The sequence below is a fragment of the Antedon bifida genome, chromosome 1, assembly GCF_963402885.1.
Source record: "Antedon bifida chromosome 1, ecAntBifi1.1, whole genome shotgun sequence".
Classification (NCBI taxonomy): Eukaryota; Metazoa; Echinodermata; class Crinoidea; order Comatulida; family Antedonidae; genus Antedon; species Antedon bifida.
Genome location: NC_136226.1, coordinates 6,014,845 through 6,035,078, shown reverse-complemented (window position 1 = coordinate 6,035,078; position 20,234 = coordinate 6,014,845). Strand labels below are relative to the sequence as shown.

Genomic DNA, 20,234 nt, shown 5'->3' with positions numbered 1-20,234 from the left:
TATTAATATGGAAATTGTAAAATAATAGGGAGCTTTCGACGACCTATGACCTAGGATGTATGTAAATTAGGCTTTACGTCATTTGACCAAAAAAATCCAAAATTTTCGCCGACCGTACACCTAAAAAAATAATATCTGGATTTAGAATCGATCGACGAAATTGGGCCAGACAACTTGAAAAAAAATCGATAAACCAATGCGATGTCATACGTCCAAAAATCGAAAGCTCCTTATTTTTGTTAACCTATAGGACCCTGTAGATGTTGCGCAATTAAATTGCATCAGCAGTGTTAAACAACAGCGCTGACGGACGCGCACGTACAAACGCAACGCACGTGTGTGTCACTGATTTGTGGAATGAACGAATACATTGTTTATATGTTTTCAAATAAACAGTAATATTATAAATATTTTTAAAAAAGTAACAATAAAACATTATTGTAGCAAATAATGAATTTTACAGTACTGTACCAATGATACATAATATGCATTAATAGTACGCATAATATAACATTAAATATAGTTACAGATAAAACATTAGCAAGGAACAGTGGATGGTATACAATATCATATATCTACTAATGATAATATAAGTTAATTTAAGTAAGTACAGTGGCAGGTAATTGAGGCACGCAAGCCTGTTTGCAGAAAAATTATCTTACTATTTGGGGCAGCAACCACACCCAAAAGATCAAAATAAGCAAGGTCTAAATAGTATGTATATTATTCATGCGGCCAACCACGTTCTATAATCTAAATGTTTCTTACTCATTGATATTTAAGGGAGTGGTCAATGACTAAATAATACCATTAATGTATACAAAAGGTAATAAATTACGACATACTGACGTTTACATGAAATCAGAAATAATAACATAGCGAAATAAAATACGAAACAAGTACTAAGATATTGATAACAACATTGGGATCATGCTATTGTTGAAAAACTAGGCATGCACTATCCGGAAATCTGAATATTATGTTCAAGTGGTATGTTATTGCGAAGTGAACCAAGAACGTGATCAGTAAATAAGGATAACAGAAAATAAGGGTGATATTCCATTTCTAACATTTCCTTCCAGAATCATCATCTAAGATTACAATGTGCGCCGCATAGTTATGCAATGATTCAAACTTCAGAAAACAAAATTTAGAAAACAAATATTTTAGCGAAATCCTAACGTGATCTGTTATGATGATGATCTGCATGGAATAACCCATATACTCCCATAATATAGCCACTATTGGTTAGCAAGTGATAATAGTTTAACTTAAATTAAACATAATATAAATTATTAAATAGAAGAGTACAGAAAACTACAATATAATAGATCTCTGTAGCCTACTTTAATATCGATGAATGGCGATAAAATAATATACATATAAGAGTCCATTTAAAGTAATTAATGTGTAATCAACGTAGACGATTGTTTCTTCGTCGAGTAGAACCGTCTTCGGCAGCATTATGATGTGACAAATTAATAATGTTTCTTTACCCATTCCATACCAGATGTTGGCTCCACGATAAACACTGCCACCAAACTGATTTATGTTAATAATGTTTGCAGAAAAAATACACCGTTTTTTACCAATGCTAATTTTATCAACATGAAAACAACTTTCTGCCAAGGCTTAGTTTTTTTGAAAAATCTCATTAAGCACTGTCCAGTAGACTCTATAAACCAGACGTTTTATGGATCCAGTAGACTCAATAAACCAGACGTTTATGGATCCAGTAGACTCAAGAAACCAGACGTTTATGGATCCAGATAGGTAGATTATTTATAGTCGTTGTCTGGATGTGTGCCATAGGTATCATGATGGCTGGCCATGTCCAAAGGCCTTGGCCTACTAATAACGTTATCATTGGCGTTATAACCAGTCATATTTGGATTCATATCTGGACTTGGTGACATTTCACCATCATTTACCATATTTCCTAGGCCATTGCCATTGAGATCAGTCGCCTGAAGATGATTGCTGGTGCTTCCAGGAGGTAGACCAAGTTTTGCTTCCATGGCATGCAATCTTTTAGTTGCGATTTCCTTGTCTCTTGCTCCCTTACAACGCTTCCATTTCATTCTTCGGTTTTGGAACCAAACTTTTACCTATGGAGAAACAAAAACACCATTCATTCAAACATCATTCCAGTCATTAACAAATAGTCCTAGTCCTATATGGTACTGTATGTATATTCATGTGTTTCCAGAAATGTAATTTCTGGTATTGTACTGTGGGCCTACACGTATTTCAAACTTGACACAAGCCAACAAAGGGGACCGCATTTCCAGCTATTTCTAAACATGTTTTCTAACAAAAGTTTATTTTTATGGCATTGTTTTTCTGTTCGCTCATATTATTATGTACAGTATAATCTAATTTGAATCTCAGTCTAGTATACAAGATACCGGTAAAAACCCATTAATGTTTGCAGTAGGAAAATCTGTTCTCCTGTATCTTGTAACGTAGCAACAAATACTGTTCTACATAGCAGTTTACAGTACACGAGAGAGCAGCTCCTATTTTGTGAGTATATCATATAATTAGTGATTTTTATGAGTTTTACAACCCCCACAAAGCTGGGATTGTGTAAGGGTTAACCAGCCCGTCTGTAGTATAATGCTAACCACGATTGTAATAAACTCGACTTAATTTGTATAATTTAACCAACTTGACCCCACTAAAGTACACAGTTATAAAGTAATGACTTGTTTTGACACGCTTGATGATAATCAATATAACATGGTCTATGAAACGCCACAAAAATATTATAACATTAATTTATATATAACAAGTACCGTTACGTAAATTACGTATTTTTGGCAGTTTCTAAAAAGTCAGTAAGATGTCATCAATATTAACAATTGAATTGATTGATAATATAAATCAATTGCCATATTAACTTAAACTTATACAAAGAACCAGACATATTTATGTGTATTAAAATATATTATTACTATTATTATTAATAATATTAAGCTGATTCTTGTTAATGTTACTATATACAATTATATTACTATCACTTTGTATTAAAAAACATAGTACTGTATTGAGAATTGAGTTAATACAAATGAACTGTAAACGCTATTTTGAATGTATTAGTAATAATTTCGATAACTGTTAATTTACTTAAACCCTTTAATTATTAGAACGCTACTACAGTAACAGTTTAGTGTTCATGACAAATCACAAAAAATTGCAATATTTTGAGTAGTAGGTACCGTATACAAAGAACGGTGCAATTGCATTGGTAGACTTTACGTCTAAAGTTGCAATGGTATTATAGAAGAGGCTACTGATTTATGTCTTAATAACTGCTGATCTCATCGCAATACCATCTTGGGGCCAATCTAGTTTACCCCGTCTTGACAGAAAAAGCACCAAAAGTGTTGACATTAAACAGAGTTTAATAATAAGTACTCCCGAATGAATAGGTGGAATGCTAACCAAAACTGTCATAATTCTTTTTCCTGGGTCAAAGGTTATAACAGATTGGACATTATGGAAATTGTCTACTGATGATGTTGAATTTATTGATCATTATAGTGAAGTATGAGCAGCAAAATGAACACGATTTTAATGACAACCAATAAAGCAAAATAAAACGACCAGAATGTCAGTCCGTGCTTAGTTCACAACTGGAAGATTTACGGTTACCAGTTATTTCAAAATGGATTGTTGATTTTAGATCTAGAGTATTAATATATTATTGTGTCACCCACCTATGGTTTCCGTATTTTTTCAACAGATACCGGTAATGCATGTATACTTAGTTTTAGGCCTATTTTAGAAATGCAATTATTGGTCAAATTAATTAATTTAGTCGGTATCAATAAATTTTAATATCTAATTTTACAATTTTGTTAGGACTTATTATCATGTAATTTCTTTTTTATCGCACTTCTTTAGATTTCCATCAGACACATTTGAATAAATGTAACGATAAGAACAAAGTTTTAATCTGTACCTCAGAAATTATTGTTACTCCTTTTAAATAAAATGTTGTAATAATATGTAATATTGATAAAATTCGGTAACAATGCATTTTAGTATGTACTTTATTTCAATATATAATAAACAATATGTTTTTGTATGTATGTTATAAAACAATGACATTTTGAAGTTTAAAAAGAAAGTCGTCGTTTAACGGAAACTTATAGAAACTTACACAAGATTTTCCAACATTACATGTGACTGTTAACGATTGTTATATTGTTGGTTATTTCTTTGAAGGTACTTATTTGGAACCGCTGAAATGTATGTAGAAATCGTGGAACTTAAATGATGCGTATATTTGGAAATGAAGCAGCATTCATTCATGAAACATAAACATACCGTTTATAAATACGTGTCAAGTTACATACATTGACGTTATATTATGATGCTTTCAGACGTGTAAATGCTATATCATAATATAAACAATTCATTTATTACTTAACAAAGTATTGGCATTGTTTGAAATTATACATTAAATACGGTAATGTCACTGAAATTAGAACACAGGTCCTTTTATTCATAGTAACATTTCTCCCTTTTCTTGTATACTCGATCGAACATACTTAAACTAATGAAACTGACAAAGTTTACACTGCTTTTTGGCATATTTGATAAAATAACTTCGACATCATGCCTGAGCTAACTACTTATACCGTTTTTAAATGGAAGATGTTACACATACAGTAACATTTTGTCGAAGAAATTAAAACTATAACATTATTTTGAAACAAAGACAAATATTTTGTTTCTGTCTTTTGTGGATTTACCATTTTTATTTCATCATCATAATTAGGTTATATGCATGATATGCATATAACCTCTTGATTCTGTCAGGATCTTTATTTATTTATTTATTTATTTATTCTTTCCTTAGCACTATTTTGTCCGTGAATTATCTTGGCATCAGTTTCATCTAGCTAAGTCAATTTTTCAGAGTATATTCCTTATGGCCAGGAATCGATGTGGTCATGTTTTCACGGTGCGCAATCATAAATTACGCGGTCTACGCGCGATTTAATGAAATCACGTTTGTAATCATATCTTCACAAGCATGATTCACTTTTAAACAAAATTTGGTACTCATAAATTTCAGGTCATATTTCATCATATGGCAATATAATTACGTGCGTAGCGCATATAACGCATGCGTACGCGCGCTTAAAAGTTTTAAAATTGTAAAAATTTATTTTCGATGAAATTAGAGTACGTTTCAGGCAATTTTAAGCGTTTAAAAAATTGCCACGAGTGCACAGAATTTTGCACGCGCACTGCGCGTTAAACGTTAATGCGCACTCTTTTTGCCCGATTTCGGTTTTACAATCTTTCTTTAATAATATCATCATATTTGATTCACTTTTCAACTCGAAATTGCGTTATACAAGCACGTCAAAAGTGACAGGCTACGCACGTATAAGTTAACAAAATAGTGAAAATATGCTAAATTTTAAAATTAATATATATCGTCAGAATGCTGGGGAACACCTATTTTTTATTTCATTTTCTTGAAGTGTATGTATCATATGTATGATTTATTATCAAATTAAGAGAACAAAAGTTGATTAAGTCATCATTAATTGCATATTGAATTAAAAAAAATTAATTTCGACAATCAAACAAATTTTGACATTTTCTTAGGCCGAAATAACAAACTTAACATTAACTTTCTTTCTTAAGAATTTCATATATTAAAGTTAAAAGTATATAGTTTGACAGTGCATCATTTTTTTAAATTTTTAAAGATGTCATCATAGTAATAAATTATAATTCATTGCGGTATGTAATAATCTATCTGCACCAAAGTGGCTACTGAATAGTAAATACACGGAGGAATCATTCTACATGTTTTAGTAAGTTGCGTATGGCTCGGTGGTCTGTGCTCGTGTCTATAGCATTCAAGGTACCGAGATCGAGCCTCACTTTGGGTAACGAAACGAAATAAGATTTTTTTTTATTATTTGTATTGTTTGTTCAATTTTATTTCTTAGTGTATAGATTATACACATGATTTATAATGAAATCTAGATAAAAAGAAACTTATGTCAAGATTCAAGAAATTTTATTTGTCCATAAAAATGGAAATTCACTTTGCTTGGTAGATTAAAACAACAATATTGCAAACAATTTAAAACGTGCAGTATTATAACAGATTAAAAAACTTATGTCTTTATTATTATGTAACAAATGTGGTTTATGACATTATACGCAGAGGGATCTTTGATCGGATTGCGATACCGGCTATTGTATTTGCGTTAGTAAGATCCTAGCATATATTATAAATAATTAAAGATTCTGTGAAAATCAATCAATCAATATATCTTTTACAAATCAATTATCTTTATTTTAATCAATGCATATAACCTATAATTCGTCATAGTGACGAATTAAATCTAGTTAACATTGTTTTATTCTGATGATGATTATGATTTTTACATTTATACAAATAAGACAAATATTTTATTTAAAATTATAAGTGTTACTGTTATGGATTGCCGTCAGCAAACACTATAGGCCTATGCAGGCCTTTGACTTGTCGTTAAACATGGTGGTACATATACGAGAAAGAATAAGATTTTAGTGTTTTAAAATAATCAATATTGTAAGTAGGCCTACTGCCGTGCATTACATTGAATAATCACAGGAATATCAAGACAACTTGAATATGATTGGGAGCACATGCATCAAAGTTCATACCAGTACAGTATAGTTGAAAGAAACGTCAGTGAGCGTTTCAAAATGACCACATAAGAACACACTTAGGGTATAAATCAATGACAGCCATACGCGATATTGAGTACATACTAATGTGTTGGGTATAATATATTATAAGATATGATGACGACAACGGCTGGATGAAGCGACATAAATCGACATAAATCATACTATATTTATGGGTAAGCTTATAATAATTCAAATTAAGAGTTAATTTACTTTGATTTATATCTACACAATCATTTTCTAGGAATTTAACAACATAAACGCTATTTTAATGTTAAAACAAATGTTCGGAACATAAAAATGGCGGCCATTTGAGAACAGATACACAAGAAACATGCACAACAATACTGCAGTAGGCCTATGGAATAAATTTGGTGAAATAAGTACTATAACTGATTTGTCGCACTTTTTAGGCTAATAATAATTGTAAAACATTGAGCTGTCGAACTTTGCAACACTTTCTATAACAAGGGTGACTTGAAGCACATTTTCTTTCACATTTTTCTTTCTAGTAATTATTTTAAGATGAAATAAATATGGTATTAAAATATACAATGGACTTGTGTAAACAAACTGCTACAGTTACTGATCAATGCGACGAACTGTTATTTTACGAAGTGCGACGTAGAAACGGGTAATCAAGTCTCTTAAATGTACATTATTAACACTTCGTTGTCGAAATAACAGTTACACTAACTACCTATTTCGTGTTTTCGAAACTAAGTGGTTATCAAGTTCCAAAAATGTGTCTCAAACGTGCATTTAAAACAGGCAAAAATCACTTTTCCGACACCAAAGAAAGGTACTAAACCTTTAAGGTGTCGCCAAACGTCTGTTAAGGAATGGCATCGGAAGCAATAGACCAATATTTGCGTTCCGTATATTTGTTTCTCTGTCTGGTTTGGAAGCATTTATTGACCGGTGTCGGCTAAACCCTTTCAGAAAAATGCTTTACTGTAAAATCAGTTCAAAGGGTGACACCAATGTAATTTACTAAGGTTTTTTAACCGTCTACGGTTTTAACTATGACGATAGAATTTATATTATAGTATTTGCTAATGATTGCGCTAAAAGGAAACGCGTTTCTGTGCCGTTGAAACAAGGAATAACTATGGTAGTCAAGTGGGCCTAGTAGGTACCCCGAAACTCTCTAAAAATTCCCCCTTTGGCTCTGAGTCCATTTTGTCGCAAATAAACAGTTACGTGTTTAGTAACTATTTGGTATGCAGTTTCATATAGCTAAATATATAATAATTGTTATTGGAAGGTTTATTTAAAGAATACTTTCAAAGTTCGATTAAATTAAACAAGGCCACCCGATTCTCGGAACTGTATCTAGATTTCTCCAGTATCATCATAGGAATATTTCACATTATGTGGATCTCCCAAAAATCATATACTCATAACTAAAGTACAGGCACAACATGTGATGCAAGTGAAATGCTGCATTACCAAATAATCCTATAATACTGGGCAAGTTGTATGTGGATATACAACATTGAGAATCGGGTAAAAAGAGCAGGCCTAAATATAGGGACGTGACACTAGTGCATGGCGTAGCGCCATCCGGCGGTGAATCGTGAAGCAGACGTCTTTAAACTTGATATTGATTATTTCCCAACTAAACACATGTTTACATGTTAATCTGTCAGCTATAGCATTAAGCTTCACTAAACACCCCTATACATTCTGGCATCTGCGGGCAATACAGGAACCATTTGGAAACGATCGGGCATTTTTCCAAATGACCAATTCTTGAAACCGACACACGACCTGCCCGTTGGACCTGAAAGATCGTGACCATTCTTCACCTTAGCACACCTTGAAGATGATGTGAACTGTCTGTTTGCTGTTCAGAATCAGTCGTTAGGATGGTGGGCTTGGATCAATCACGGATTTTCGCGTCAACATTACGGTCTAAATGCGTTTATAATAAGCTTCTCGTGACATTACTATAGTGATGTTAATGAACCATATGAAGGATTGTCAATCTCATTAAGCCTAACATTCGTTTAATCTTATATTATAGTTCCATGGTTTAATTAAACAACTAAAACTATTCTGGGAACATGACATGCGAATTCCTTGCTTGTGAAAAAAAAATATAGACCTGTTAAATATAACCATTTATCAATATTATTGAACTAATTTCTTACCAGGGGCAACATTTTCATTTAATTAAACATATTATGCTTTAGATAAATATTCCACATCAAAGCAGGAATTTCCCAGATTTTCAATAGAGGGCGCTAATTTTAAAAATAAAACAATATATATTGTTTTTATTTAACACTTAAATTGTTAATAATATTAAGATATTTTAAATTATTTCTATTGGTTATAAAATGTCTTTTTCCTTTCTACCAGATAGGTTACTCTTGTATGTTTCTTGACACCATCTTTGACATAGGCGTGTTATGGATGGGACTGTAATGTTACCACCTTTTGACACTAAATATCCCTGCAGTTGATTGTCTCCAGACATGGTACCATACTTTTGTATACACTTACCTGTCTTTCTGTAAGATTAAGTGTAACTGCTATTTCATATCGCCGTAGCCGTGTAAGGTAGTTGTGGTGTTGAAACTCATTTTCTAATTCACGAACTTGTTCTTTTGTAAACGCCGTCCTCTCTTTCCTGGGTTTTGTGTTTATATCAATTTTAAAACCTTGTTCTGACGAACCTAGAAATATAAAAATAATATCATTATAGTAAATTACACAGATTCGTTTTCATATTAAATTAAATAGTATGTTTATCGTATCGTAGTCCTAATTTACGCAAGGTGTCAAGAATGATTCAAGTTTAATGTGTAGTGTTCTTTTTAAAATGTAATTTCAATACAGTTTCAAAATGGTTTATTCGTACAATTCGGGTTAACTAAAAATCCTCTAAATATTTTTGTTGTGGGAGAGGTCCAGAAGATGAGTAACATCACATCAACTTGTCAAACTGGTACTTAAGTCTTATTACAATTTATGTATTTTTATGATGTACTTTTTTGAAGTTAATTTTATTTGTACAACTACAATAATAAAAACGGTCACTCAAAACAAAGGAAACCCATTTTTACTATACTACAGGCCCTCTCTATATAATTGTCTTGCTACTGTTACAGTTGGTGTTGGGAGACAGGTTCCGGTCCCACAAAAAAAAAATGATAATATAATGTATGCCTACACAACCAAGGTTTACAATGACGTTATTATATTATTCAGTGTTAGGCCTAAATATTTTAAAGAGGTAATCCCAATTTGGTGGTACGCCGGTAAACTGCAAAAAAACAACCACTATGTAAGATACTATACCCGTCATAAAACGAATGTATACCGGTACATAATACCGGTACGGAAATGAACGGCCAAGGAAGAATGAGAAGTGTTTTTTTAAAGGTTTAGGAAAGAAATCCCAATAGATTACAAAATACCCAGGCGACCACTCACATTTCCGTTTACAAAGGTTTGCTTCCATTCTGTTGTACTGGCAGTGTTTATAATTGTTACAGTTAAGTGTTAAATTTAAGAAATTAATCACTAGTTTCGATATAATGCGTCATATCTGAGCAGGCCCATGTGCATCCCATATTGTATTGGTTTCAAATAGGTGCATTTCTAGCACCTGCGCATTTTGAAATCCTTGACCGCCATGGATATTATTATCACCTCAATTTTTTGGTAGGATTAGTAAATTAGGGCAACATTTTAGCATTACATATCCACACAGAATATAGCTGAACAAGGCCTATTGGTTCTTTCTGGAAGAAAATGCTCTTAGTATTATTAAACAAGAACTAATTTAGGTTAAACCAAGCATGACCGGTAATTTTTATTTTTTATTACAAAGTGCCTCCCTTGGCTGGAACATGAAAGAAACGGTCACGTGACAAGACGGAAAGTGCGGTTGACGATATCCGAAGGCCATGGGAAAAGGCAATGGGAAAAGGCAATGGTATAGTACATATGGTATTCTCATTAAGTCATCAAAACAACCTAACTGCCTTCAAGGTTGTGATTTACATTCAGGCCTAGGTCTACAAGTCGGCAGAAGAACTTTTAACTGGGCTCCGGCGTGGTCTGGTCCATCAAGGGGAATCCTTGTCGAGCACGTTGGGAGGATTTGTCAAATTATTGCTCTATAAACATAATTTTTGTTGCGCATCACTTGAAGACCAAAGTACGTTTAAACTAAACTGTAATGCTCAGCATTCTGAACTATCTAAAACAACATACATAAGCTTAAATCATAGATTGGATTTTAAAAGGTGAGGAAAAGAGCCGGGAGAATTGGTGGCTTTTCAATAAATCCATTTTGTTCACTTAATAATTACCCACAACCACAACAATCTAATAAAGTTACAGTGAACAAGAAAAGAATATTGGCTGTAGATAGAAAGCTCCAGGTAGAAAGAAAAGTATTGTATCAATCTTGATAGGCACATGGGCGTGATTAACAATAGAACAATTACAGATCCAGGGACCATTAAATAGAAACGCCGAACAATGACATAACATGAGTAATTACAAATTGTTGTAAAGTTACACATTTTGATCACCGAAAATATTATAATAACGGAATATTAGAGAACAAACAAACACAAATTCAACAAATTGTAATGACCTAAATATTTATCAATTTTATGGAAATCGAGGATTTCTGAAACGGGGGAGCGGTAGTACTATGACTAAGGGTCCCTAATGATCAGCAATTGTTGGATGGATCACCCTCATTAAATATGGTCACACAAAAAAAAGAGCATGAAGTTATAATTTATGTAAAATTTCATAATTTAATTTTGACTGTCAAATGGAGAACGTGCGAACCTGGCGCTGAATTGATCCTCTCCAGTTTAGCTTAGGAAGAGCTAGCTATACTTGCTATAATTATTTTGTTTAGCTAGTTTGCATGCTTGGAAAGTTTTTATATTTCAAATATGAAACACCAGTTTTCGGTAAAAACATCGACCTGGGAATACAAAGTTACATTTATTAACTGTTTCATTTTCTTTGCGCGCACCAAAAAGAATAGTCTGGGTTCCAGACGGAGTTTTGTCTTAATTTTAGTAAAAAGATAATATTTTTGCACATATGGCGTTTCATACGTATACTACTTGAGTTCAGACAAAAATCGAAATAAATAAATTAAGAAAAAGACAATGAATACAGACTTGGGGCAAGTCTATAAAAAGAACAACAATCGGGCTGAAATTGAGATAATATGGAAGTTACGAGAGTGAAGATATTAGGATGTATTGTATGTAGGGCAATGTAAAAAAATGAAGAATCTGAAATGGGTAAAAAAGGATAGAACAGCTGAGCATGGGAACAAAAGAGTGGTTCATTTTTTGAAAAAGAACTACACGCCCACTATGTATCACAATGTAGATCACGGTGTTTTGATTGTTTTATATTTTGTTATTTTAACTATTAGTAATCCTTCCACCTTTAGTTTATTTGTTCTTGATACACTTAAATAACAATAATTATCCGATAAGCACGTGAACTTAAACCATACACTTATATTTTATTTCTTCAATAAAAACCACAAGTGGCAGAATACAATGCTTTTGCAGAAAGCTTTTTAACAATTGTTCGGGAGCACCGAAAACGGAATCAGTACCAGGAAAGAAAAAATCAATGGCATTGAAATTCCCATAGGATTGAAAGTCAGAAGTTCACAAAACATAAACCATTCTTTAAAGTTAACGTACGACCTGATGTTTCACAATGTTATTTCTTTTAATATATTCGGAGTGAAAAGTACAGTATTACAATTTAACTAACAAAGCAAATCACAATTTTACTTCCTTCCCGACCAACGGAATACATTGGCACTAAACAACCATTAGAAAATAATAGCATGCCATGTAAACAAACAAAAAAGAACATTATTGTTCTGGTTCTTTTGACTAGAAAACTGAAATCTACAGACAATTTCAGATATACCCGAGATTCAATGCAATGTATACTGTCAGGAGTAACAGTAACAAATGTGGGAGAGAGGTTGTAGTCAGCAAAAACAAGAAACTTCAGGTGCTGTTTCTAGACATAATGAGAATCGGGCAGAGAATCGGGCAGAGAATCGAGTGCTTAAACGCAAATTAAATGACTAAAGCACATACAGTAACTGTATAGACCAAAAATGAATGTATGTTCTTGGTTCACCTGTACATGATCTTCCTACCAATTGAAGTTACATTTCGATAGATTTTGTAAAGGTTTCACCAATGGGCATGGAAAAAGAGAAGGAAATTAATTTTTTTTAAATCCTGTATTACTTTTGTTAATGTTATTTTGTACATAATTTAGTTTACTAGGCCTATTGTTAAATTTTCTGTTTTATTTTACTTACTCTGCACCTTCAGTCAAGATGTGTGCCACTGTTTCAAAAGTATAGCTTCCAAAAAAATTATTATTAATTATTAATATTATTATTATTATTATTATTATTATTAAACCCTTAATGTACCTCTATAGAACGAATTGAACAGTACAGGAGTAATTTGAAAGTTTTTGATATACATAAAAACTACGAACTAATAAATGCATAGTTAACTACTGCACGGCATGCCTCTAAATCAATTATAGGTATCAAATTTAGATTCCAATACTTTAATCAGTAATAAAAGTAGCAAAGATCTTGCAATTGAAGGAAGCAATCGTATTAATACTCCATGAACTCTCAGTGCGATAACTCTCAAGGGCAAAACATTTCGTCAATTTCGTCACTAACATTGACACCATTTCCTGTTCCATTGACCTTTATAACTTTATATTAAATTAATAGACCTTTTATATTTTGTGCAAAAAAACTTTTGGGTCATAATCATCACATTTTTGCCAAGCTCATCATGTTCTTATTACATGCCTGTTTCAACCGTTGGTTAACCACCGCAACTTTTCGGAAATTTCAAGATTTACCGTGTTATTATAAAATAAAGTGAAAAGGTGTTTACTATCTATAATTTTGATAATAAAACAAACCAATTATTTTAAGAAACAAACATTTTATTTATTTATTAACAAAGCTTTTTTAAACAATGGAAGGAAGATGTATTGGTACACTAAGTTCTCACATAAACTTTGATAGTGTAGACAGAGCAATCTCCTTCAGTGCGATCCTAGTCAATCTAAGAAGCTAACCCAGTCAAGGAAGCCCTTCAACAGTCGGACCAAGCATATATTTGGATGCTAGAGATGACTGCCTCTAGGATGCGACTGGCATCAGTGGGAGGAACAAAACTGTACTGTACTGTATTAGACGCCTCTTTAAAATGTCATTAGATTGATATAAAATTTCCGTACTTAATATAGATAGATGAAATGATCTGTTTTAGGTTTTATATATAGAATTCATTAATGCTCTGTTTAAGTTTTTTTAACTATGTCGAAACTTATCCGCATGTCACATATACATTGCAGCATCAAAGTAAAACATAATCAAGCAACAATTGTTAAGATAAACATTTTAGACGATTATAACTGCATGCTAATTGATACACAATTGTTATGAACTTGAACTAAAATACATTTTAGGTTAATCGAATTATAACTACTTACGGAGTAAATTGTCAACATTTGTATTCTAATTGAAAACGAATTAAGTATTCTGTAAATTCTAAATGCCATGTCTATATAGAATAGGTATTTTTTCCAGACATTTAAGAATGAATGCCACATTTGTTCGGATCAGTCAGCCCGAGAAATGTTTGTATTTTGTTCTATTCTTCTGGCAAAACATGTAAAATTGTAAGGAGACAATACTGTGATTTTATTATGTAATATCTCAGCTTGTAGTTTTTTTTGATAATATTTTATATATTTTTGGGTTTATTAAACTGTCAACTTCGTGTTGCTGATTCCGTTTCTATGGGCCTGTTTCTGCCGCATTGCACCAAATAAACCGCTTATTTAAAAAAAAAAAAGGTCCGCTCCTCCTGAAGAGGCCATCATCAATTAATATTGAACTTTAGAAGGCAATAATTCACATTTCTGACATGATAAATAAGTACTAGTTGATCCCTATACAAATAATCCCGAAACCCAATTTGATTTCTGTTAATTATCGATATTAACATGTTTTAGGCCATATGAATTAAATTGATGCACGCAGAGATCATATCGCCAAACAAATCCACTTAAATCCGTCGTGTAAATAGGAGTAACTATAAAGTATAATAACGATATTTTAATTGCTGCGAAACCCTAATGAGATTTTAATATGTACGGATACAAGTCTTTACAGAAATAAATAAAAGGTAAGAGCTAGGGATTTCCGCCATGGTTGGATATATGAAGATGGATTAGACGGATTAAACGGATTAAACAGTATTAAGTTCGGCAACATCTGTGACGCAAGTACTTTACTTCAATTTTTTTGGAGAAATGATGAGAAATATTTGAGATCGTATCGTTATGATGAAATGCGAAGATGGATACCAGAAAATCTTAAATATTTTCCCTTTGGGAGAGAAAAAAAGGACACTGTGTCAATTCTAAGCTCCGAGACATGTTCTTCCCACGTCTAGGTTCTTGATCTTAGGGTTATATTTTATCAAAAACTAAAACTATGGTGATTAGGCCTAATAACGGATTTATTCCGGCTAATGATGATGACAGTTTATCAATCTTAAACCTTTAGTTTACGATAATATCAACATTTGACAAATACGAAATAAGAACATGGCTAATCATTAAGAATAAAGAAATTAGCTTAACTAAACTGGAAATATAATAAATGAGAATGAAAACTAAACCTATGACAAATTGTTTTTCAATGGTACCTAGTCTATTCAAATTTACTTGGTTATCTTATCTGACCTAGGTTTTTTTTAAATAAAAAATAATGGATTTTTTTTAATCGATCTGTGTTGAAACTAATCCGGCAGAATGGTCATGCATAGGGCCTACGACGATGATCATGATTAAAATAGAAATTTCGTTTATTTAAAAACTTTAGTTTGTATATGCTCGGAATAGTTTTATGTACATGAACTTCTTTCTTTATAGTAATCCGGCATTCTTTAGTGACATGATAACAGCGCACGTTTTCAATATGACTGATGTACGGGTAGTATGAGTAACGCTAAAAATACGCCGAAATTGAAAGCTTGAGGTTTAATGCCGCAAAGTACCATCAATCCATCACTACATCTGTTATACAGGTGCTTGGACACTCGCCAGGTCAGAGAACAATCAGGACAGGACGATGACGTCACCATTTGCAACTATTGATCCGCTGTTAGTATTCTATTTCAAATAAATTTTCAACTTTTCAGTTAAAATAAATAATCTGCCACTCAGCTTTCAACATTAAGACCTCATTAGGTCATGTCTTTACTTTAAAAGACAAGACCCATGTCAAAGTTGACACCCCTACCCTTGGAAACACTTCAAATCAATGGCCGCTCACATTTAACATCAATATAAAGTTACATCAAGAATGACATTTCCAGTACAGTTCCCAGGCTATAGATCTATGCTTTCTAGATGAATATAACATTTGGTTTATCCATTTAGTTTGATATCAATATTGCAAGTTATTAATAATATATGGTATCAATGAATAGAAATTTATCTGGTTTTTAAGGAAGTATAGCCTACAATATAATGAGAATCGAGAAGTGAAAGATCAACATAAAACAAAACAAAAATTATAAAACAAAAGGAAATAACTGATTATTAAACAGCGGTTTTGAAAAAATACATTATTTATTTTATAACCAACAACCCTAGTAAGAATATGATTGGTAGTCAGTCTTTAATCTGTGTTTTCTTTCCAAGTTATATCTATTATTAGTAAGCCAAATTGTGTTATTATTATTATGGATTTTCTTTATTTTCGACAATGTTCTAATAAATGATGACGAAATGGAGGAGTCTTTTCTTCATATTTTGGAGTTTACTCCTTTTCTAAAAATGATTACGTATGTGGCATCTTTTAAAAGAAGACTGAGGACCCTTTTTCCCAGGAATAAAGGGTCAAGCTATCAAGTATCAAGTTTTATTTGAAGCTTTTCCTTTCCTATTGCAATATTTATATATTTTATCCATTCTAATAAGTTTTTAATATTGTACTTTTTCTTTGTCTGTTTTTATGTGAACTATTGTTTCGTCTTAAATAAATTTTATCGTAATTTTTGGAGTTTAACGTATGGATATGAATGAAAATCATTCTATGGGAAATAACCGTTCCTTCACCTAATTATGTATAACATTAGCATGCGGTGAATAATAATTTTTTGTTTTATCTATATCTCAAGCGAGTTTATCAGTATTCATTGTTTATTGATATCTTTTAAATATTAACCAGATTTAAACTATAAAAGGATGTGATCCGTTGCGTTTTGACAATACACTAGACAACTTTATTATAAATAATTTATAGTCCGTGTAAATGGATAATTGTAATTAATTTCAAACATGTCCATTGTTGAGAGCTGATGATTGACGTTTGGTTGACTGCGGTAAAAATTGCGCCAAAATGTCTAAGTTTTGTATAGAAAGTTAATAATTATACTATACTGTACGATAAAGTAACTATAGGGCATTTTAAATCTTATTTACGCGTGCAATTATAGGTAACTAAAAATACATTTTTTTGTTATCATCTAAGCCGAAATAGTTGGGTATAACGACTTGAGGCTAAAGTAAATTGTAGAATTTGTAAAATACTGAAAAGTGCGTACATCACTAAAAGTGCGCACTTCCTCTAAGATTGTACTTGAAAGTAATATAACAAGAAGTAAACAAAACATGCCGAGCTGAAATCGGCTAAGAAATAAGAACATATAGGCCTTGGAGAACAATTAAGTGGTTATCTTGAAAAAATATTATTTATTGCCGATTAAAAAACAAATTACATAAAATATATTAGCTTGTACGGGGAGTTTTCTACCAAGAAATTGGGGGTGGACAGTAGGCCTACGTTTATAGGTGATTTATTCTAGTCGTCCTGTATGGTACCCAGAATGTCGCACGCTAGTTACCGTATCGAAGTTGAACCTCTAGTGCATTCCGCTCGTTGTGGTGGGTCGCACCGCTAGAATGTTGTACAGCTAGGCCCGTTATAAACAATAAATCCCGTCATATTTCAAAGTTTATAATGCTGTAATAGCTCTGACCGCATGTCATACGAGCGCATCTTTTGACTAGGAGGTAAGTGCCAGGTTGGGAGGTCAATATTATCTTATAATGCATCACAAAGTAGCTTTTTTAAATGAATGTTAAACGATATTTAGATTTCTGCTGGTTCTTAAAATCCTACAAATGTATTTTTTCAATAAAAATGATAAACTTCTTGAATAAAATGGATGTTAGGCTTACTTGCATACACCCTATATAGAGTCATAACAATTATAAACAAAACATTAACAGAAGATATACCAATTACTGTCATTATTTCTCATCGTCGTAGTTTGAGAGAGAATGTAAATTATACATAGTGGGACGCATTTACTACGTTTATTGGATACGTTTTTAATTACGAACTCTCAGCCTAGACCAGGTGTATTATTAAATAAATTGTCGTGTATAGTCCCGTGTATAGTCAAATTATATACTAGGTATCAAAATGATTAGGGATAGTCTACTCTCGGGAGATACCTTTTAGGATGCCTTTGTTTTGCAAAATGATTGACGACTGATGGGTTAAGATCATTAAAGTACCGGGGCAGATTCCGGTTGCCAAAATATCCTCTCTCCGTCGAAATTGTGATATATTATTGTGGCGAGCAATGCATACTATTTGATTAACTACCAGAAGACGTCGGGGGAATTTTATACGGATGTTGGTTCAACGATAAGCTATTTGAACGTTTAGGGACTAATAGTGCAGAATGAAGAATCTCACACAAACGCTACGTAGCCGCTTAACATTTCATAACTATTCATCTATGAAAAATAATAACCTGCCTCTCAATAATTGAAGTCGCTCGTTAAAACTTAATTAGTGTAAATTTGTGGCCGACATGTCCTTTGAGATAAGAAATAAAGTCACAACAAAGCACAGCACATATCTGCACACATTTACTGCATTTCCTCATAATAAATGTGATTTGAAAGGTGTATGGTATAGGTAGTTGGAGTGGTAGCACCTTTCCTCGCCACGTATATTAATTGTGAATAAGTCTATCAATCATTACATAGTACATTATCCATGCCTAGTGGATCAGTGACGTATTAAATCACATAGATCGAGATATTTCCCTTAAACATGTTGTATTTTTAATTAAGCCAATCAATAGTATAGGATTCTCCTTAACTTAGTGGTAGAGGAACATGTTATATTTATTAATGTTTAAGTTCAAGTGTTGATCCTTTGCCGTATGTGTGATCATGGAGGTATACCTCCTGGGTCCCAGACGGAGTTTTGACTTATTTAATATTAGTAAAAAGATAAATATTTTAGCACATATGGCGTTCCATACGTATGCTACTTAAGCCTGAAACTGCATATTTCAGACAAACATCGAAAAGCCTCGAAATAACTACAGACTTGGGGAAAGATAAACTTTAAGTTTATTGAACAAACGCTTTTGTATCAGCGGCACACGTACAAGGCAATATAAAAACAAAAGTCAAATAAATAAATAACATTTAAGTCTTAAATAAGAAGCGAATCATACAAGTAAAATGAAATAGTAAAAACAAGATAATCTTACAGATCGAACAATACTTAATCTATATGATGGAGTGGTGTAACGGCCATATACTCACAAAGCACACTTGGTGAGATAGTAAATTCTATTAGATAGGAGATTTTTAAATTTTAAGGGTGTTTCCCTTCCAACAAGTGTGAATGCTTGAATACGACCCATGTTATAACCTAACGGATACGGTAAACCATACAAGATTATGAACTTATACCGACGTTCAATAAATTAAAATAATAAAGATCAAGATGGGTCCATGCATTTTCTAAAGCCTCTTATTTCCTGACTTTTTTTCTTACGTTACACTAAAGAAAGAAACCACAATGTGTACGGATTAAACAGACCAGAAATACAACAAAACAATTTTATTACCACAAAAGGAAACCCTTTTTTAGGTCACACAAATGGACCTAACTGCAGAATGTTCATATACAAACCGCCTTGGCCTCCTAAAACCGAATACTGTACATAACATTTTTAACACGTCACAATGATCGCTGATATTAATATTTCGGTTACAATTTTGGTTTTGAATATCGTAACATCGTCTTTAACATTGTATGTGTAGCCAGAATATATCGATTATACAATTAAGATAGTGGTCAACACCGGTAGTTGTATGTAGATCGAACTCGAACGCACGAAATAAACGAAACGGTGGCGTGTTTCCGATATTATCGCGGACTGCCGAAACTACATTCACACTCACAAACGGAAGACGGTGCCGTGTAATTAAATAATGGAAAATCATATAAATAATTGAACGGTGCCGTCTTTTGTTGGGTGAACAAGTGTGATTGTAGCTTTAGCCTGATCGGTTGTGTTTTACGAATCATATCAAAAGTCTGCTCCGTTTTACCAAACTGTAGGCCT

The 20,234-nt window shown here is 32.5% G+C and overlaps 1 protein-coding gene across 2 annotated transcripts in view; it reads right to left on the bottom strand.

The window, feature by feature from the left end:
* Positions 1-924: 924 nt before the first annotated feature.
* LOC144839491 (homeobox protein MOX-2-like) overlaps positions 925-20,234 on the bottom strand; it is a 68,329-nt gene continuing 49,019 nt past the window's right edge. For both annotated transcript variants that reach the window (XM_078694883.1, XM_078694875.1), the window contains 2 exons: positions 9,223-9,395; positions 925-2,108 (listed from right to left, as the gene is read on the bottom strand). In XM_078694883.1, the coding sequence (XP_078551009.1) occupies positions 1,779-2,108; positions 9,223-9,395 (503 nt within the window). In that variant the 3' untranslated portion in view covers positions 925-1,778. The remainder of the gene's footprint in view (positions 2,109-9,222; positions 9,396-20,234) is intronic.